Source organism: Lycium ferocissimum, chromosome 1 (genome assembly GCF_029784015.1).
Source record: "Lycium ferocissimum isolate CSIRO_LF1 chromosome 1, AGI_CSIRO_Lferr_CH_V1, whole genome shotgun sequence".
Lineage (NCBI taxonomy): Eukaryota > Viridiplantae > Streptophyta > Magnoliopsida > Solanales > Solanaceae > Lycium > Lycium ferocissimum.
Genome location: NC_081342.1, coordinates 4,016,411 through 4,038,880, shown reverse-complemented (window position 1 = coordinate 4,038,880; position 22,470 = coordinate 4,016,411). Strand labels below are relative to the sequence as shown.

General features: G+C 34.7%; 2 protein-coding genes across 2 annotated transcripts; both read left to right on the top strand.

The window, feature by feature from the left end:
- The first annotated feature begins 5,388 nt into the window (after nt 1-5,388).
- LOC132067949 (inactive protein RESTRICTED TEV MOVEMENT 1-like) lies at nt 5,389-6,311 on the top strand. Its single transcript, XM_059461378.1, has one exon. It carries the CDS (start codon nt 5,550-5,552, stop codon nt 6,012-6,014), a length of 465 nt encoding a protein of 154 aa, XP_059317361.1. The 5' UTR covers nt 5,389-5,549; the 3' UTR covers nt 6,015-6,311.
- Nucleotides 6,312-21,700: 15,389 nt separating this feature from the next.
- LOC132061198 (inactive protein RESTRICTED TEV MOVEMENT 1-like) lies at nt 21,701-22,225 on the top strand. The gene has a single exon (XM_059454056.1). The coding sequence runs from the start codon at nt 21,701-21,703 to the stop codon at nt 22,223-22,225; it is 525 nt and encodes a 174-aa protein (XP_059310039.1).
- The last annotated feature ends 245 nt before the right edge of the window (nt 22,226-22,470 follow it).

Sequence of the window (22,470 nt, the reverse complement as noted above, 5' to 3'; positions counted from 1 at the left end):
ACTAATTGCATGCGTTATATGATACAAACGTATTCAAACCTTATATAATACGGATTTTGGATGAAAGGAAAACACAATTTCTAAGTTTCATCCAAATTCTACATTTTGTACTCCTAAATTAGACAAAAATGGAAGATGTTCCAATTATTAGGGTTTCTTTATTCTGGGACGGAGAAATTATATTCGAGGATAATAGTTTGCGTTATGACTCTCTCCCAAAATATTGTGTTAAGTTTCCACTTAATTTAAAATACTCAAAACTACTCCAAGCCTTATATAGTAAACTAAAAGTGAGTAGGGGAGATTTTGATTAAACTATAATTGGAAGATATCCAATATCATTTACACCGCAAGGTGTAGTTAGTTATGGACAGTGGCATATTGTAGACGATGATTCTTTGACGGATTATCCCCTTCGCCTAAGTTTATTTTAATTTTGATGTTAATACGATGTTCGTTGTTGCTATCTGCTGATATTTCAACTTCTCCGGGTACAAAATTAAAGAATGTATTACAGCCGTCCTGAAAGTATATAGCAAAACCATTAGTAGGTGGAAGGCGTATCTTGAGCGTGGGCGTGCACATGAGATAGTCTATGGCAATTAGGAGGGCTCTTTCAAGACGTTGCCGAGATACATGGCGGCTCTACAACACTTCAATTCTGGAACTGTTGTTGAATGGAAGCTCAAATCGAAGCCTTGTGTGACCGTAATATTTTTGAGTTTGTGTTTTGGACATTCAAACCATACATTGATGGTTTTGCTCATTGTCGGCCAGTAATATCAATATATGGAACACATATATACGAAGTATACGACATAAAGCTGCTAATTGCAGTTGGAATGGATGCAAATGGATCTATATTCCCTCTAGCTTTTGCAATTACAGCTTATGAGAGCACAAAGACGTGGGGTCTGTTTTTGAACTACTTGAGGCAACACGTTATTAAGGATCGTATGGGCATATGTGTTATATCAGACAGAAATGCTGGCATATTGAGCAATATGTTTCATTTGCATGGGTGGCAGCCGCCCTTTGCCTACCATCGTTTTTGTTTAAGGCATTTGAAGGCAAACTTCCAAAAGGCATATCGAAGCCCAGCACTTTGGAATTGGATGTGGGCGGCTGCAACAGAGCACCAGGAGAAGAAGTTTCACTGCGCAGATGAAGATTATTAGGCGGGCGGATGAGGAAGCCTTCCGCTAGTTGAATACAATTAATAAAGACAAATGGACATTACACCAGGATGTAGATAGGCGATGGGGGATGCTGAAAATAAACAACTCTGAGTCATTCAATGGCTTGTTGAAATATGCATGGGGACTACCCGTCACCGCAATAGTGAGAATGATTTTTAAGCAGGTTGTGAAGCGGTTCGTCAGATCAAAAGAGGCTAAAGGACTTGCGGCAGACGGTCTAAAATGGATGCCAAAACCGTCACAATTGTTCGAGTATCACAAATTTAAGGCTCAGCAACATGACCGGATGGAGTACAACTATGCAGAGCGCATATTTGAACTCACAACAAGTGTGCACCATCGTAAAGGAGGTAGCGTCCACACAATTTGATCTCCAAGAACATGCACATGTGGCAAGTGGCAAACATATCACATGCCATGTTCTCATGCCTTCAAGTGTTTTATCACAGTGGGAAAGAACGCCTCCATGTACATGGCTAAGGAATATACACTTGAAAATTATGCAAAAACGTATGCTGGAAGGTTCTACCCACTTGGTAGTGAGAGTTATTGGCCACCGGAGCCATTTTCCATGGTTGCAAATAAAGCATTTATCCGTAAATTCAAAAAGAAAGCATACTCCCGTATTCCTAATGAAATGGATGTTCCACCAGGGAGATACACTAAAAAATGCTCATTTTGTAATTATGTTGGTCATGATAAGCGTAAATGTCCCTTACGGCATGGTGTTCAAAATACATCTCGCAGTGGAAGTACCTTTTGCGGCGGAGGAAACTTTCGTGGTGGCGGCACATCTCGCGGTGGTGGCGGAAGATCAACTCAAGGGCTTGAATTGATCAATGTATTTTAAGTTTTTTCTTTCTTTGATGATTGTATTTTAATAAGTTTGGGTTTGTTATTAATGAACAAGTTTAAGTATTTTCATATTGTTATGAATGATGCAATTTAATTATTTTCGGATTGGTATGAATGATGCAATTTTGACTATAAACTAATACGCTTAAATCTAAACCCTAAAACATAAATAACTTAAAGCTAATGACAACAAGTCTTCAAACAAAAATGGACTTCGAGCACTTTTCAACCACTAAAACGACAATCCGAAGTTTTGCTTATCCTTGATGTATTGAGCCTACCTTATTAATCGCACAAAAATAAGCAGGGTTCTATATAAAATATTCAAATTTCGGAGTCTCGAAGCATGATTAATTTATGACTAAAATACGTAAAAAGGTGTGAAAATGTAAAAGAAAAAGGAGTTTAACCAAAAGAAAAAAAAAAAAAAAAAAAAAAGGAAGAGCTCCTTTAACTCAGTATTTTACTGTGCTAAAGGACTTACCCGCGCCGTTACGGTTAAGTCCTTTAACGCAGTATTTACTTTTGTCACACTTTTTTTTTCTGGGGTATTTTGGTTCAACCCCTCTTTTAATGGGTCATTTTGGTTCCGGACTCTCAGAAGTACTTAAGCGCCCATTTAATTTGGGTCATTTGTTATTTCAGTACTACAAATATTAATTGAACAACTTGACATTGGTTTGGCCAATAATACAAAAACCTAAACTTTGATATTTAAAATTTTCAAAATACTTGTTTGGAGAATATTTCAAGTTAAATAATGGTTTCTACTAAAAAATTTTCTATTTCGCCAACTTCTATTTTTTCAAGTGAAGTCATATCCAAAAAAAAAAAAAAAATACAATTTGCAAACACTCTTCTTTAATGTCAATTTCAAATATTTCATTTTCCTAATCCAACCCAATATAGTCCAAACAAGGGGCAGGACTACATCTCTTTATTGGGCTAAAGGACTTAACCGCGTTGTTACGGTTAAGTCCTTTAACGCAGTAAAATATTGCGTTAAAGGTACTTTTTTTACACTTTTTTTTTTTTGGTATTTTGGTTCAACCCCTCTTTTAATGGGTCATTTTGGTTTCGGACTCTCAGAAGTATTTAAGCGCCCATTTAATTTGGGTCATTTGTTATTTCAGTACTACAAATATTAATTGAACAGCTTGATATTGGTTTGGCCAATAATACAAAAACCTAAACTTCGATATTTAAAATTTTCAAAATACTTGTTTGGAGAATATTTCAAGTTAAATAATGGTTTCTACTCACAAATTTTCTATTTCGCCAATTTTATTTTATTTTCAAGTGAAGTCATATTCAAAAAAAAAAAAAAAAAAAAAAAAACAATTTGCAAACACTCTTCTTTAATGTCAATCATTTTCCTAATCCAACCAAATATAGTCCAAACAAGGGGCAAGACTACATCCGGCGAAGAGTAGTCAGTTGAATATCTTTTGCCGGAAAACTATAGTATATTGTATATGGATATATTTCAAATCTTCTTGACAAAATTTCTGACTTCTTCAATGGTCCAAACACCTACTAATAAATGTTGCTATGGAAATATGAATATGAAAGATGGTAGGCAAGTTGGAAATCAGCTGGGCCAAGTCTGAAAACTCGAAGGACTCGAAAATTTGCTGGAAATGTAAATGCTGAGACCACTTGGCCTAAATTGGCTGTCACAATTAATTAAGAACAAAGAAAACAACGGTGCATACCGTTGGAGATGTATACACTAAATTTAGTCGGTCAAATTATTATTTTTGGCTACTAATTGTAATCTACTACTCAAAGTTTTGATTTTGTCTAGTTTTGTTAAACTATGTACAGACACCATAGGCGACTAACAAAAACTTTCCGAACCATGTGCTTATCCAATGAGGAAAAATCTTCGACCAATTGCCCTGTACTATTATTTTCATTATGATTGGTACCATAAGATGAGACGAAAAGAAAAGTGCAACATCATTTATTGTCAAAGAAGAAAATAGCAGGCAAACAAAAAAACAGTGGAACCCTTATGTTATTGACTTAACACAAGGCCTAGCAAAAACAGTTAACCTATTAAATGGAAGAGTTCATTCAATCTATAAATTCATTGTCAATGTTCTTTTTAATTTGAGTTGCAGCGTCAAATTGATCAATCTGCTTTGATATTAATTGTTACTTAAGATTGAATAGAAGAACCCAATACAAAATACAAAAGACTAAACTATAGATGGGAAAAATTACTGTAAGAGTGTTTGGCATGCCGATCGTAAACTCTAAATTGAATACTGCTAATCAAGTCAAAGGAGAAGAATAAATGAGAGTGATAAGATTGAGGATATATTCTCAGTTCATGTGTTCCCAAAGTGGTGCCTCTTTTCTTGTTGAAAATTAACTGCTCTAATTCTATTTTTCAATTGAGAAGTTATACATCAATAATGTATGTACGTTTGCTTGCGATATTTAGAGAATTCAAGAAAACCTTATTTTGAATTTAGAGTGAAAAAAGACTTTTGGGTTCCATTTTTTTTATTTTTGGTGGTAAAAAAGGCTTCTGTGCTTGCTTAAAAAAGCTGAATAGACAAGGTTGAGAGAAGAGAGACCGTCGTACAATTCAATGTTTTTGCTTTTACATTTTCCTTAATTTTGGTTTAATTATAGAGCTAATTAACGACATCCAATATTTCCGCTAACTTTTCATGATAAATTCGCATTATAGATAGTGGCTTAATAGCACACAATGCGTATTTCCTGTATCATGTGGTAAACTTAGTTAAAATAATACTAATTGAAACATAAAAAATAAAAATAAAAATTAAACAAATTTGGTTTGGCAAACTTAAAAAGAGTACTCAATGATCTCTTGTTATAAAAAATAAAAGAATTTGTAACAAATTTGGATTGGCAAAACGACTAAAATTTGAGACCTGAGGATACATACCATTTTGCAAATCTGTAAGGGTCATTGGCAATGACGGCCCTTTGTGCTGGTTTTTAGTTTTAGCCCCTTATAATGTCCTATAAGTTATGCTCCTCATGACTAAAAAATTTATGACTCATGGCATTATTTCGATTGTTGAAGGGAAAAAGTTAAAACCAGCCCATTTGAAGGGCAAAAATTAAAGAGATCATTTCCTATTTTTTGAAGTGCAATTTCTTTAATCTGTAACGCCACTGGAGATCTTGATTTTAGTCGATTAGCCTTAACTCTCTTCAAGGTTCCTCATTTCTTGCACTACGAAAAGGAAAAACTAAATCAATAATAGGAATACGGTATTATAAACTTTAATTCAATGAGCCACCAAAATTAAAATGAAAGAGAGAAACTAAGCTCGACACCTACTAGTTTCGAGATAGAAGAAGAAACGTACCGACGTGTGACAATATAAAGGCTCCAACTGCTAATTAATATGACTCAGAAACTTGTTTTAAAGTTGAAATTAACTCCTCTATGTATAGTATATAACTAGATTTCCCAACTACTCCAATTAATAAACAAGAGGATATAATATGCATATGATGAAAGTTGACCCAGCGGGAGGACATGGTGGAACAAGTTGGGATGAAAAGGGACGGGACCAAGTTGCTGGAATTTATGTTTTCTACAACGAAGAAAAAGTTGTTGCACTTCAGTTCGTGTTCTATGAAAATGGCAACGTTGTTAAGTCAAACAGACATGGTGTTTTTGATAAACGTGAAAACTACGCTGCAGTTATCTTTGATTATCCGTCAGAGTATCTTACTTCGATAATTGGTTCTGTGAGCCCCTGGATGCCAGATTTGAGCTCAATAACATTTGTTACCAACAAGGGTTCCTATGGACCATTTGGGACACTTTCAACTGAGTACAAACACTTCAACTTTCCGATAGGACGAGGTTTATTCGGGGGTTTTTATGGCAGCACGAAGCGCGATGGCATTGAGAGTATTGGGGTCTATATGAAGCTGAACATCACATCCGGCATGACTAAGTGAAGGTTAAAAACGAAAAAGAAGAAGAAGATTAACTCACCTATTACAAATTTCCAAATTATGTAAGGATTATCTTTGAGATTTATATTATTAAGAAGTTAATAGTGAAGCCCCGTTTCTTCTATGATATATATAGTGAGGTAATTAAATCATCTGCAATTTTTATTCCCAAATGTCACCTTCTTTACTAGCATTGTGCTTTCGGAGAAGGGTATAATTTAATGATTTGCACACTAACTTCCTTAGTTTGTTGCAAAATAATAAACGTCACTTTTTCTATACTGTAATACATGGCTAAAAGGCCCAAACTTAATTTGACGAACGATCGCAAGTCTTAAAGTCTTAGGTGGAACGCCACCATTTATAACATCAGCAATTGTACTTTAAAAGTTGTCAACTTTTGCACCGAAAGTCTTGTAAAATACAAAATTGTCCTCAACCGCCCCAGTCAAATGAGAAGTATACTCACTCCATCTGGTGTGCCCTGAACTCTAAATATTATTACTCCAGTCAAACAACTATACTACCAATATCTTAATATTTTTTCACCATATTGATATAACAGGAATTGCAATTAGTACGTTTCATATTTTCAGTTATCTAATTTTAGTTCCAAATGTTGAGTTAGTCTAATCTTAATTTATGTCCTTAAATTAGTTAAACTGACTATTTTGTTGCGGAATGCGTAAATGGGAGGGACTATCAGATCGAGTGATAGAGAATATTAGATTTTTGTTTCAGTGTCACCTTTTGCTTGTGATATTTAGTGAGTTTACGACAGAGGAGATTTTACGTTAACTCTCGCCACTAAATGTTTACTCAAACTATGTGTCATCCCATTATTGACATTAGTACTATGTAAATGCAAATCTGTGGAGTTTGTAAATGCATTCGGTGGAGTATATGCAATTGCCAATGATATTAACAAGGCTGACCTCCTGTTTGTACTTGAATAAGAATAATAACACCCCATAATCAAAAGGGTCTGTAGTTTTCAAGAAAAATTCTATTAAGGGTCAAATGAGAAAAAAATACCAGTTATTAGTTTTGCTTTAACTCTTAAAACGATAAATAATTTTAGACAACCATTTTTAAATAACCACGATATATAATTTGAGACGAGGGAGTAAGATGTAAAGAGCCATCTCATCCGTTAATTTCCATTTATAAAAGTGTAAATGCAGTTTTGTAAGGAAATATGAATTTTTATTAAGATGAGAGATCTCTATATGTAAAGAGCCATCTCATCCGAGCCTATCTTGATTTCGGTCGCAAGTTAAATTAGCCTTAAAACTCTCGAGCTTATCTTGCACTATACATAATGCTTTCACTTAATCAACAGGGATATATTTCGATTTATCCAAAAAAAGAAAAACAGTAATAGGAACACAGTATAGAAAACTGATTCAATTAATGACCACGAATATTAAATTGAAACAGAGAAAACAAGCGTGGCTCCTAGTTTCGAGATAGAAAAAGAAACGTATCGACGTGTTATAGTGAACAGGCTTCGATCCGAGTGCTAATCTATATGACCAAAAAAGTTGTTTAGAAGTTGGAATTAACTCCTCTATATATAACTAGATTTTCCAACACTCCAATTATTCATAAACAAGAGAATATAATATGGATATGACTAAAGTTGGGGCAGAGAATGTAGCAAGTGGTGGATACAATTGAGATGAAAAGGGACGAGACCAAGCTGTTGGGATTTATGTTTACTACAACAACCACACAGTTATTGCACCTCAGTTTCTTTTCTATGAAAATGGCAACTTAGTTAAGTCAAACAGGCATGGTCTTTCTGAAACTGCTTACAGCTACGCTGCAGTTATCTTTGATTATCCGTCAGAGAATGTTGCTTCGGTAAGTGGTTCTGTGAACATTCAATATATGAGCACTATAAAATTTGGTACCAAACAAGGGTTCCTATGGACCATTTGGGACCCCGTCAGGAGATGATGGATACTTTAACCTTCACATTGGAATAAGGGGTTTATTTGGCGGGTTTTACGGCAGAGCAAATGGTTTTGGCATTGAGAGTATTGGGGTCTATATGAAGAACATCACATCCTCCATGATCAATTTGAAAGATCCTAAAGTGAAGGATGAAAAGGAAGAAGATTAAATAATTGAGACCGTTTAAGATTAAATAAGACGTCTGAATCTGAATACAGATCTGAATTATTAAGATGTTATCCATACATCTGAATATTAAATAATTGAGACCGTTTGTTTTTTAACATCGGAATGAATATAATTTTATTTTATTTTTAAATTAATAAACATAATCAAAAGAGGGAAAATATCAACTCTTAACTAGTGTCGGACACGACATATAGATCTCATTGCCGTAGTCTTGTACATCCACCAGGATAGCGAACTTTGACCTCCATTGAAATCAATCTTGAGCTCCAAAACTCAAATTTCAAAGAAAAAGAAAACGCATCCAATTTTTAACCCATTTATTTTTCCAAATCCTCAAAATCCACCCCTTGCCTTTGACTTTATTAGGAACCCACAATTTTTGCCATCGTAATCGAACAAGAAACACCACCGTCAAGGTGGTGGTGGGTGGTATCAATACTGGGTGAAACGATTATCATCAATGCGTTTTCCGGAGAAGTTCAAAGGTTTTCTAGATCTTGTTCATGATTGTTTCCATCGGATGATCAGTAATTATAATCAATCTAGCATTGAGACATTGACTCATCGGCTTGATTTTCTTGTCAATGGATTTCGCTTATATATTTTTCTGGCCAATGGTAGTGTGATGATTAGGAAGAGGAAATAGTAACTAATGGAAGTTAATATAAATCATTGCTTCCACCAATTTGATGAAGAGGTAGACGTGAAATGAAGATGGAGGTTATTAGTAGTAGATGTAGTGGTTCTGTAGGGTGATTATCGGAGAAGAAAAGAAGTTTATAATAATTAGATTTAACATTAAAGAAAATAAAAGAGCAATTGTCTGAATGGTTTCCGCTTACGGTACAAGATCTGATTCGGTCGATGTTTTAGAACGTATTCGGTGGTTAGATTTGGTAAAAAAACAAATGCACTTAATGGGCTTAGAGCTGAACCATTCAGATTCAGACCTCCATTAAGTGCAAACAAATGAGGTCTAACTCGCTTTCTACACATTTTCAAATTATGTAGTTCGTATTATAGTACTCTATGCTTATTTATGGTTTTAATTACGTGTGCACAATCGATCTACTGATTGATGCTTGGTTATTATTATGTAATTTGAGGATTATCTTTTGAGTTTCTTCATTACCTAATGAAGTTAATGGTGAAGCCCCGTTTCCTCTAGTGAGGTGATGTGAGTCATCTGCCATTTTGATTCCCAAATGTCATCTTCATTTTGATTACTAGTATTTTGCTATCGGAGAAGTGTATATTTATACCTATACTAGTAAATATAACCACGCTTTGCGCGGTCTTGAAATACCTCATTTAAATTTACCAAATGATCTTTTCCTAAACCGTAACTATTAAAAATAACTCAAAAGGTGGATTCTGCAAAAACTAATATTGTTGAGTAGTGACCCTTGATCAATTTTATCCCTATCTCCCTGATGCACGCAGTGCCCAAACTGAAAATTTATCGTAAAAATGGTCCGGGATAAATATTGTGAAGGTAAGTTTTCCATGTAGAGCATGGTTACCAGTAACTGTTACTTATATGTCAAAGATTTTCTACTAACAATCAAACTAGAATTGGCTGCAATAGAGTTTTGTTTTACTTCAAATTGGATTCTGCTCCAATAGACTTTTGTTTATGCAAATGGGTTATATTAGTATGATATGAAGTATACTCTTTATGCAAGTATTAGTGAAATAAACCATTTGTTTATAGAGGAAAACAGCATGCTGAGCATAGTATAAATGTTCTGGTTGTTAATACCATCATCAAAAACAATATTTTTCAATGCAGATGACTTTGGACAGCTTGAAGTACCAAACAGCCAGACGATATTCAATAAGAACCAACTACAGAAATGAACATCTATTGCAAAATCTAATCAATAATAAAGCTATAGCAACAACATTTTTAGCAAATTAAAACTACACATAGCAGGAATCAAGCATATGGCACCTCATATATGCAAAAATGATACGTGTCTAATTCGTTATTACATGAGAATCAACAAAAGTAGCAATTAATGCTTTTACTGTGTCCAAGTCGTAGAATATTGGAGAGATATAATTAAATGACAGATGAAACTCCTACCAAGCTAGCCTTGAATCATTTGAACTCTCTTCATTATAATTTAAGTACACAGGAAAGTAAGAAAAATCTTTCACGGCCCAACTGCCCCGGAATGGAAAAAATTCCAGTGCTTACCAGAATTCAAGCAGAGGTATTTACAACTATAGTTAAACCGATCGAACTCCCACAATGATGCACTGTTCATGAGGTTTTTCATCACCTTATTGCCAGATATCAAGGAAATAGAGTGGTGGTGTCAGTCCTAGTCTTCTTTGTCAAAAGATTGATTGGCTTTGATGTTTCTCTAAATCCTCCTTACAAGCATATTTCATTCCAATAATCCAACTTTAAAACTAAATGACAAAATGGACATGGTTAGTTAGAAACAACATGAAGAAGCAATTGTGTATATTGAGCACAAGTAGACATAGGCAGTTGTAGAGGCGGCTGAGAAAAATGAATTCCACTGCTACTGACATTTCTCATCTTTTAATTAGTATAAAAAATTTGTTCTCATAATAGTCACACACAAACATTAACAACAATAATCAAGAAGACCAAAGCATATACCCAAAAATACAATACACCTACAAAAGCAATTAATCAAGACCAGAAGAGCAGAAATTTGAGGAAGTTAATTGGCCACGTCAACGTTTCCAACTTCTAGTTAGAAGTTCGCCCGTATGAAATGTAATTGTATCAACTTTGCAGATATTTTTGATAATTAAAAATACATTACATGATTCACTACACATGAATTAAATTGTCAGTGAAAGCAGCCAAAAAATTTTAAAGATAAACCCCAAACTCGTTTTATTGCATACTCAGTAGAGCACAAAAGCAAAAACCTTTATTCCTTGTGAAAGTAAGAATGTTGTCAAGAAGCAATGATAACTCGGAACGCAAAGCCTTGAAAAGAGCACATGACTTTTTTTTTTTTTTTTTCATTAGTTAGCAAGGATAATTGTGCCTATATGACTGGCCAAAAATCATGAATAAACTTGAAAAAACCGATGAAACATCAGTTGAAATCACGGATGAATATAAATATGAGACATCAGTTAAATTCATGGATGAATGTAAGTTAAATCAATAATGAGCAGATTAAAGTATTCACTGGATTAAAATATCAAATCCTAACCAATTTTGGTTTCCTACAATTTTGAATTATTATTTCCGACATTCTCCCGTAATTCAAAATTGTATATCTAATTCTTGATCCACTTGTCGCAATCTTCAAATTGCCGAGGCACTTGTTTCCAACCCATCAATCGTTGAAGCACTTTCTCTTCAACCGTCACTCACTATCTTCCAATTTGTTGAGGCACTTTCTTTTCAACCGTCACAATCGTTGGAGCACTTTCTCTTCAACCTTCACAATCGTTGGAGCACTTTCTCTCCAACATTCCAATTTGTTGATGCACTTTCTCACCAACCTTCAATTGTTGAAGCACTTTCTCTTCAACCTTCATAATCGTTGGAGCACTTTCTCTTCAACCTTCATAATCGTTGGAGCACTTTCTCTCCAACATTCCAATTTGTTGATGCACTTTCTCACCAACCTTTGAATGTTGAAGCACTTTCTCTTCAACATTCCAATTTTGTTAATGCACTTTCTCACCAACCTTCAATTGTTAAAGCACTTTCTCTTCAACCTTCATAATCGTTGGAGCACTTTCTCTCCAACATTCCAATTTTGTTGATGCACTTTCTCACCAACCTTCAATTATTGAAGCACTTTCTCTTCAACTTTCACAATCGTTGGAGCACTTTCTCTCCAACATTTCAACTTCTTGATGCACTTTCTCATCAACACCCAATTTTTTTTAAACCCACTTCTCCGACTTCTAGAGAAGACAGTTTGTTCCTCTTGTGCATATTTTCTTGCATCTCTTTAAACTTGCAACAATTTGTTAGTCCTTCTCAGCATGATTGCTTTTCATGCATATCATTAGCCCGACGTTTGCCAACATCATCATCATTGGCCAGACGGGCGGCATATATGAGTCATAGCCGCCCGCCAGCAGCGGAAGCTCTTTGATTTTCTACCAGGATCGTAGAAGCTCTGATACCAATTTGAAGGAGAATATTCTATTGATAAATTCTATGAATCTCTGAATGCTCTCTACAATCTCCTCAATATAAAATAAATAGCGACGAGGGGTGTACAAAGTAAACCGACAAACCGCACCAAACCGATAAACCGAGTCAAACCGAGAAAAAAACCCGACCAAAGGTTTGGTTTGACTTGTTTGGTGTTGAAAAAAAAACCGATCATAATTGGTTTGGTTTGGTTTGGTTTTAGTTAAAAAAAAGTCAAACCGAACCAAACCAACCCGACATTACGTGTATTCAATTTTTAAAATATTTTATACATAAAAATATTTATTTGTAATGTAATTTATAAATATTTCTTAAATTTTTTTCGTAGTTTTTAATCTATTATCATATTATTCGAGCTTGAACTTAGAATTTTGAATGCGAATAAGTTTTATATCCTATGGATGTTAGCAACTCATATAAAGTCCAAATCAAAACCAACTCAACACTACTACTAACAAAAGAAATTCAATTTATCACTAGGAATGACAATAATGTTGGATATCTATTCTTTAATTTTGCATAATTGGTTTAGAGAGTGAAAATGCATAACTTAAGTTTTTTTTCTTGTCATGTAAATAATACTAATTAGCCGTACTTATTTTAGCATGACTTAGTAGTTTTAGATTATGGTCATTTTCTTTATGGCTTATTAATTAGCAATATTTATTTTAACCGATTTTATTATCTTTTGTTGAATATTTTAATACAATATCATCACTCTTCTCACATTTTGTGTTATTTTCTTATTAAACACCTTAATTACATAGTTGTTCTTACTATGACTAAAGAAATATTTGAAGTAAAAGTTATATGTTTTGTATCAAGACTACTCCGGAAAAAAACCCGAATAACCCGAGAAAACCGAATAACCCGAGACAACCCGAGGTTGAAAAACCCGAATTTTATTGGTTTGTTTTGGTGTATAAATTTAAAAACCCGACATAATTGGTTTGGTTTGGTGTTTAAAAAATCCGAACCAACCCTAAGCTTGTACACCCCAACAGCGGTACTCTATATATAATAATATAAAACCTACTTTAACTCAAAACAGAAAAACCTATTCTTATACTAATTTGACTATAAATCCTAATTGGACATGGATTAAAATATCAAATCTTAACCAATTTTGGTTTCCTACAATTTTGAATTATTATTTCCAACATTATCCATACGAGCAGTGAGACACATAGGTAACCGAACGTACAAAAGATATACCTTCACGTTGCTTATCTCCACGCCTCATCGATGTAATCCCTTCGGACTTATCCTCCGTATATTTTCGCTCTTTGAAGAGGATTTTCATAGTAATATGAAAAGGTATCATAATCAGAGCAATCCTTATTGAAACTTTTCTAGAATCGCTCTGGATTAAAAAATGGCGGATCGCCTCGATTGTCTCATCGTCGGTGCAATCCTGATTGAAACTTTCTTCTCCTGCGAGAATCGTAGCCTTAGCCATTTTTTCGATTTTGAGGAACAGTAAAGAAATCTATGAGTGAAGAACAGAGGAACTTTAAATTGAGGTTGAATTTAAATAAATTGGCAATTGAAGATGAATACATTCATTTTGGTCGAGTGATGGTGCTTGATCCTGTTGGGTCCATCCCATAATTTGAGGAAGGAAACATCTCCCTCATTTTAAGGAAGAAAACATTTCCCTTGTTTTAAGGAAGAAAATATCTTCCTTGTATTTGGCAAATTGTCAAGTGCTTGCTTGAGTCACTAATGACATCAATAGGTTCATTTCATCCCTATAAGTAGGGAAGTCTTCTATCATTTGAAGACACACCAAAATCATTTGCTAGACACACCAAAATCTCAAACAATACATCACGAGTGAGAGCAAAGTGAGGTATTCCATAAATTTAAGAAGAAAATATTGCTCAAGAAAAATAGAGTGTGAGTGATATTGTAGTGAGGTGGGAAAATCAAAAGAGTGTTATTTCTTTTGAGGGTTTGTAGTGGTCTTAGAGTATTTATACTCGTTATACACAAAGCAGATGTAAAATTCCTTGCTATAGTGATATCAAAATCTCATGAATGGTTTTTCCCTTATTCGAAGGGTTTCCACGTAAAATCTTGGTGTCATTATTTATCGCATTTGTTTCTTGCTAATTTAACCATAAGTTAGTGTTCCGCGTTTATCACTAATACCGTGAATATTATTTTTGCGGTCTATTTTATTCCAACAGTGGTATCGAGCCAAGGTGGTGAGTATGCTACGGTTGCAAGACGTGGTCATGACTTCCACATCGAAAAGAATTACTTTGGTCTTCGAATAAAATAGTATTTGTATTTGTGATAAAAGAAGCCACACTAGTAGAATGATTACTTTGAGTGGCGTAAATTATGCCATTTGGAAGGGCAAAATGGAAGATTTGCTCTATGTCAAGAATTTTCATGAACTCCTTTTGCAAATAAAAAGCCGATAATAAATCGACCAAGAGTGGAATTTGTTGCATCGGCGAGGTTTGCGGCTTTATTAGACAGCCGGGTTGACGATAACGTGTTGAACCATATTTCGGGGAGACACATGGACTCCTACGGGAGCATCTTGAAAGTTTGTATGCTCGGAAAAGCTGGTAACAACAAGATGTTCTTGATAAAGCAAATGCCGGGTTTAAAATACCATGATGGTTCCGCAATGACATCATCATCAATATTTTTCGAGGATCATGAACCGATTGTTTCATGGGCATTAACTTTGATGAAGAAATTCAAGGCTTGTTTCTACTGGTTCCCTACCGATTCTTGGGAAATTATTAGAACTTCATTATCAAATTGATCCGAATGGTGTGATCTCTACGGATCTTGCCAAGAAAGGGCTTTTAAAATGAAGAGATGAGAAGAAAATCTCAAGGTTCCTCCTCATCGATGTCTTGGACCGACACTCAGGGAGAGGCAAGAATCGTAGTTCTCAAAATAGAGAACATCATATTTCAAAGTAGACATAAAGATATTTCTAGCTATCATCATAAAAAAGGGCACACAAAGAAAGTTGATTTTGAAAAAGGAGAATAGAGATATGAGGAAAAGAAAGAAGATGGCAATCGTGTTGCCGTCTATTTAAAGATCTTATTCTTGTCCTTGATGCGGATCTAATAAATATTGCTTGTGACGAGTCAAGTCGGGTTAGACAAAAGGGCCGCATCTCATGTGACATCAAGGAAGGAATTTTTCTCATCCTATACTCCGGTGACTTTGGGAACTTCGAGTACGGGTAATGAGACCGTATCTATGGTCGGTGTTGGAACGATTTGTTTGGAAACTAGTATTGGAACTAAACTAGTTTTAAACAATGTAAAGCATGCACCGATGTTCGTTTGCACTTGATCTCCGTTGGTGTTTTGGATGATGAGGATATGTCAAGCACCAAGGATTTGGAAAGTTTAAGCTCACTAAGGGTTCCATGATTGTGACTCGGCAAAAGCGTCGTGGTCTATAATGACTACCTTACCGTGTTGATATAGTGAATGCAATTGAGAGCAATAGCTCTTCAACATTACGGCATAAGAGGCTTAGCCACATTAGTGAGAAAGGACTAAATGTTCTAGCCAAAAAGAAATTATTGTCAAATTTCGAAAGTGCTAAATTAGAAAAGTGTGCACTATGATGCTTGAAAACAAAATAGAGTTTCTTTCAAGTCTCATCCTCCTTCAAGAAAGACAGAAGCGAGTTGCTTGAGTTGGTGCATTGATTTATGGGTCTAATGAAGACAAGGACTTTGGGTGGTGCAATTTTACTCGCTACCTTTATCGATGATTGCTGAAACTTTGGGTCTACGTCTTAAAGACTAAAGACCAAGTGTTGGGTGTCTTTAAGCTTCGTGCCTCGATTGAAAGAGAAACTCGGAAAGAAGTCAAGTGTATTCCACATAACGGTGGTGAATATTGTGGACCGTTTGAAATCACAAGCAACAGGGTATCGGACACCAAGATTCTCTCCTAAGACTCCTCGGCTTAGTGGTTTAGCGAGAGGATGAACAGGACCTTGATGGAAAGAGTTAGATGTTTGCTTTCCGAAGCAAAGTTGTCGACCTTTGGTGAGGCATTGTTGACCGCCGCACATGTTATTAATCTATCCCCTGCGGTTGCTTTGCAAAGATGTTCCAAACGAGTTTGGTATGGCAAGGATGTTTCTATGACCACTTAAAGTGTTTGGTTGCAAAGCTTTTGTACATGTGCCTAAAGATGAGAGGTCAAATTAATCGCAAGACAAGGCAAAGGTATCTTCATCGGTTATGGCCTTGATGAGTTTGGTTAAAAGCTATATGATCCAATTGAGAAGAAGGTCATAAGAAGTCGCGATGTTATCTTCACGGAGGATCAAACCTATCAAGATATTAACAAAGCGGAGAAGATAAAATCTTCAAGTTCTGGGCTTAGTTAATCTTGATCAAGTTCCTCAAACAAATGTCATGAAGTCGGTGGGCTCGATGACGATGATGCCCGGAATGATGTTCGAGAATTGATGATGATAATAATACTTTCCATTGACGAGGTAGATGCTTCTACTCTCGAAGTCGTGGATGATATATTCCACTTAGAAGGTCTACTAGACAAGATGTTCCTTCTTCCCGTTATTCACCTAATGAGTATGTATTACTCCACCGATGGGGAGAACCCGAATGTTATGAGGAGGCCATGGAAGATGAGCACAAGGATCAATCGGATCGAAGCCATGCAAGATGAGATGAAATCTCTGTATGAGAACCATACTTATGAGTTGGTGAAATTGTCTAAGGGCATGAGAGCTTTGAAGAACAAATGGGTGTTCAAAGTTAAAGGAAGAATACAGCTGGAAGCCCGCATCCAAAGCTAGGTTGGTTGTTAAGGGATTTGGTCAAAGGAAAGGTATTGACTTTGACGAAATATTTTCTCCGTCGTGAAAATGTCCTCCATTCGGATGCTTCTTTTTGGTCGTCGTTAGTCTTGATTTGAGATTGAGCAAATGGATGTGAAGACCGTTTTTCTTCACGGTGACTTAGAAGAGGAGATTTATATGGAACAACCGAGGGCTTTAAGGCAAAAGGTAAAGAAAATCTTGTACGCAAAACTTAGAAGAGTCTATATGGATCAAAAGCTCTGACAACTACAAGAAGTTTGAGTCTTGGTGGGAGCAAGGCTACAAGAAGACTTATTGTCACTGTGTGTTTGTACAAAGATTTTCTGATGATGACTTTATCATCCTTCTGCTATATGTGGATGATATGTTGATTGTAGGCAAGAATGCTTCCAGGATTGACGAGTTGAAGAAACAGTTGAATAAGTCTTTTGCCATGAAAGACTTGGGTCATGCTAAGCGCATTTTGGGCATGAATATTACTCGTTCAAGAGATGAAAAGAAGCTTTATTTGTCACGTAAAAGTACATAGAACGTGTAATCGGAGCGCTTCAACATGAAGAATGCTAAGAAGGTTAGCACACCTCTTCCCGGTCATCCGAAATCGAGAAAAAAAGATGTGTCCTACAACAACGAGAGGAAAAAGAAAGAATGGCCAAGATTCCTTATTCCTCAAATTGTCGGAAGTTTAATGTATGCAATAGTATGCACTTCGACGAGATATTGCTTTACGCAATGTTGTTAGCGATTTCTCGAAAATCCGGGGAGCATTGGGAAGAGTCCAAGGATACTCGGTATCTAAGAGGACGCCGTATGAATGCTTGTGTTTTGGAGGATCAAATCCAATCTTGAAGGGCTATACAGAGATTCCGATATGGCAGACCTTGATAAGGTTTAGTAAAATCCACTCTGGATATTTGTTTACTTTTTCGGGGAGCTATATCATGGCAAAATGGAAGTTGCGTGTCACAACTCTATGAGTATATTGCGGCTATCAAGAAAGAGACGATATGGCTCAAGAGATTCCTTCAAGAACTTGGATTGTAGCAAATGGAGTATGTTGTCTATTGTGACAGTCAGAGTGCAATAGACTTGAGCAAGAACTCCATGTACCATGCGAGAACAAAACATATCGATGTTAGATATCATTGGATTCGTGAACAATTGGAAAGCGAATTGTTCCAAGTCAAGAAGATTCACACGAATGAAAATCCTGCAGATATGTCGAACCAAGTGGTACCGAGACAAGTTCGAATTGTGCAAAGAACTTGTCGGCACTCAAATTAAAAGCCATTCCTTCAAGATGGGATTAGGAGATTTGTCAGTCCATCCATAATTTGAGGAAGGAAACATCTCCCTCATTTTAAGGAAGAAAACATTTCTTGTTTTTAAGGAAGAAAATATCTTCCTTGTATTTGGCAAATTGTCAAGTGCTTGCTTGAGTCACTAATGACATCAATAGGTTCATTTCATCCCTATAAATAGGAAGTCTTCTATCATTTGAAGACACACCAAAATCATTTGCTAGACACACCAAAATCTCGACAATACATCCGAGCGAGAGCAAAGTGAGGTATTCCATAAAGTCGTAAGAAAATAGTCTTAAGAAAAATAGAGTGTGAGTGATATTGTAGTGAGGTGGGAAAATCAAAAGAGTGTTATTTCTTTTGAGGGTGTAGTGTCTTAGGAGTATTTATACTCGTTACTACACAAAGTAAAATTCCTTGCTATAGTGATATCATTGCCTTCGTCGTGGTTTTTCCCTTATTCGAAGGGTTTCCACGTAAAATCTTGTGTCATTATTGCCGCATTTTATTCTTGCTAATTTAACCATAAGTTAGTGTTCCGCGTTTATCACTAATACCGTGAATATTATTTTTGCGGGTCTATTTTATTCCCAACAGATCCATGAATAGAGAGAGAGAGAGAGAGAAATGTGGAAAACAAAGTGTGCAAGGGTAATTATCAGAACAAGCAATTGTTGAGAACGGGAAAAGAAAAGAAGTGACTGTTAGGGAACGGGTAGAAAATCGGTTGAATTGAGTAGATAATAATGAATTAATTAATGAGGGAAAAAGGCAAAAAAAAAATAGGGAAAAAGATAGATAGTGTTCATGAGCAATGAGGCATGCCACGTCACTGGGTCTATGTCCTACAATTATATATATATATATAGATTCTTACTTTAACCTGTATTGGCAGTTACTTATATTAGTATTTTGCTTTTCACCTTCAATATAAGGATGTCAGTCACCTACTGCATGAAACAATATATTAAAATAACCTTAAAAAAAAAAAAAAAAAGATTTCAAAGAAGAAATAGAAAGGAAAACCAAAGGAAATTTTAAAAAAAAAAAAAAAAAAAAGGAGAAGTGTAGGATGAGAGAACTGAGAAGGGCCAGAATTGCTTATAATCTATACGAATTGAACACTTTTGCTCGTAAACTATACTAATAGAACGCAGTGTAAATTGCAAATGTAACAGCAACATTCCGGTTCCTGATTTTGATCTTTAGGTAAAGAGTTTTAAGTTGTATATACCGATACTCTATTCTCAAAATTATCGTGTTATGTGAGGTTGAGAGTTATCGATTATTGGAGGTCAATTTAACTCGATACTATAAACAATCTTTTCATTTCAATGTACACAACATAAACTCCCATAATTTAATGTCAAAACATTATTCAAATATTTGACCAAAAAAACTATCTATAAATTCTAATTGAAAAAAAAAAGGTCGTGCAATGTGAAATAATAAGTCAATATTATTAAAACAAATAAATTGGAACTGAAAATATAACATCGTCAAATTATTTTTCTTTAATTTAAGAAAAGAAAAACATAAGTCCATAACCTCATTTTAACAACGAAATTCTAATTTAATGTCATCACTTGTTATATGCCAAGTTGTTAATGACTCAATTTTTCTAATATTAGAGGTGTGGCTTCAAAAACTAGAATAATAATGTAGTTACACTAAATTAAAAAATAATGAAATATAAATAAATAATAAAAAATACGAGCAATTACATAAATTATAAGAAGTAAAGATTGAAAAATGATAGAAATAAAATGAAAGATAAATAATGTACGAAGAAAAATATTTTTTTTAAAAGAAAAACACTTTAAAGAGTAAAAAAAAAAAAATAGAAATAAAAATGAAAGAAATTAAGAAGTAACCTTGTAACTACAATTTACAAAATAGGGATCTTAATGAAGCTGGGCTTTGGGCTACCTCAACTTTCTTCTTGTTGGTGTGGCTTCAAAAACTAGAATAATAATGTAGTTACACTAAATTAAAAAATAATGAAATACAAATAAATAATAAAAAATACGAGCAATTAAATGAATTATAAGAACTAAAGGTTGAAAAATGATAAGAAATAAAATGAAAGATAAATAATGTACGAAGAAAAATATATTTTTAAAAATAAAAACAATTTAAAAAGTAAAAAATAAATTTAAAATAAAAATGAAAGAAATTAAGAAGTAACCTTGTAACTACAATGACAAACATATTAAAACTGTGTAATTACACCTAAAATTACACCCAATTCCAATTACATGGATGACTTTCCAAACGGGCCCTAAATCAACAATGGGATACACATCGATTAATTATTAGAAGAAGTAATTAGTACAATAATTAAAACTCATTCATTGAACGCCAAGCTATAATTACTTGAAGGAAAGAAACTAAGCGCCAGACTCCTACTTTCGAGATCGATAGAATAACAAATACCAGCATGCATGCATGTGACAATGAAAAGGTTGAGAGGTAAATCAGTTGCTACAATCTTGATTCCAAGATGTCATCTTCATGTTTCCGAAAAGCTGTCTTCAAAATCATTCAATTTATCCCAAATTGGTTTCTATACCATTTAATAACGCAAAAGATTTTAATTAGGAAGTGCTAATGTGGCAATTTAAACCCACAAAAAAAAAATGTCAGTACATTATAAGGTTACATATTCAACCAATTTTGACTTTTCTGTTATATTGGTGAAAGTTATGTGTTTTTTGTGTGACATAACAAAGTTATGTGACATTGATAAAAATAAAGATAGTTTAGTGACCATTAATAGTAAATTTATCCAGAATTAAATGGAAAGCGAGAATGAAGGCCCGACTCCTATGTTCAAGCTATAAGAACAAACACAAACTCGTGATAGTATGAAAAGGCTCCGAGTAATAGTGCTTAATACGACTCATAGACTTCTTAATGAGTTAAAACTATCTTCTATAAATATATTACTCGATCTTTCAATATAATTACTTCAATGTTATAAATATTGTACAGATCTACGGATACGCATTCCTTACATGGTTAAATCTAACAAAGGTAATTTCTTAGAAAGAGAGAGATTGTATTGTAGCTTGATTTCTTTTCCGAAAAAATAGCACTTCTTTTCTCGCTGAACAAGGTTTTCTTCTCTTATAAATCTAAGGCTCTCTTACCCCAATTATATTAACTATTACTGACAATAAGAATCTTTACAATTCTATTCATCTCCTCGAGATTATAACATGGATATGATCAAAATTGGGCCAGTGGGAGGAAGTAGTATATTTACATCCGTTTGGGATGACAAGGGACGAGACCAAGTAGGTGGCATTCTTGTTTACTACAGCCAAAACGTAGTGTTTTCACTTCAATTCATGTATTATGAGAATGGCGAGTTACTTCTGTCAGAAAAACATGGTTTTAATGAATGTGAGGACTTTTGTTTTATTGCCTTTGATTATCCATCGGAGTTTATTACTTGCATAAGCGGTTCCTCAGGAAAACTGAGCCAGTACAACAACCCTACGGTAGTTCTGAAAACTATAAAATTTGTTACCAACAAAGGTTCATATGGACCATTTGGGACCCTTCCAATGGATGCCAAACACTTCAACTTTCGGATAGGAAATCGTCATCTTTTTGGTGTTTTTCATGGCACCCAAAATGGCTATGGCGTTGAGAGTATTGGGGTCTATGTGAAGACCAACACATCCTCCATCATCAATTTGAAAGTTCCTAGAGTCAAATCTGAAAAGGAAGAAGATTGATTCAAGAATATGCATCTACAAATTTCTTAATGATATAATAGCAGTTCGTATTATTTTACTCTATGCTTATTTGGTTTTATACTAATAAGTATAAACAGGTTGGTGCTTGGTTATCTTCTAAGCTCGGTTTATTGTTTTGAGTTTTTATTAAATGAAAAATTAAAGTTGGTTATGACTCGTATACGAGTACGTACTCGAGCCCAAAATCAAATAAATACTCCAATTTTGGACCCGAAGAACTCAAG

What these genes read in the sequence shown, in the direction of transcription:
- LOC132067949 (XM_059461378.1), top strand. Translation starts at nt 5,550, where the DNA reads ATGCATATGATGAAAGTTGACCCAGCGGGAGGACATGGTGGAACAAGT.
- LOC132061198 (XM_059454056.1), top strand. Translation starts at nt 21,701, where the DNA reads ATGGATATGATCAAAATTGGGCCAGTGGGAGGAAGTAGTATATTTACA.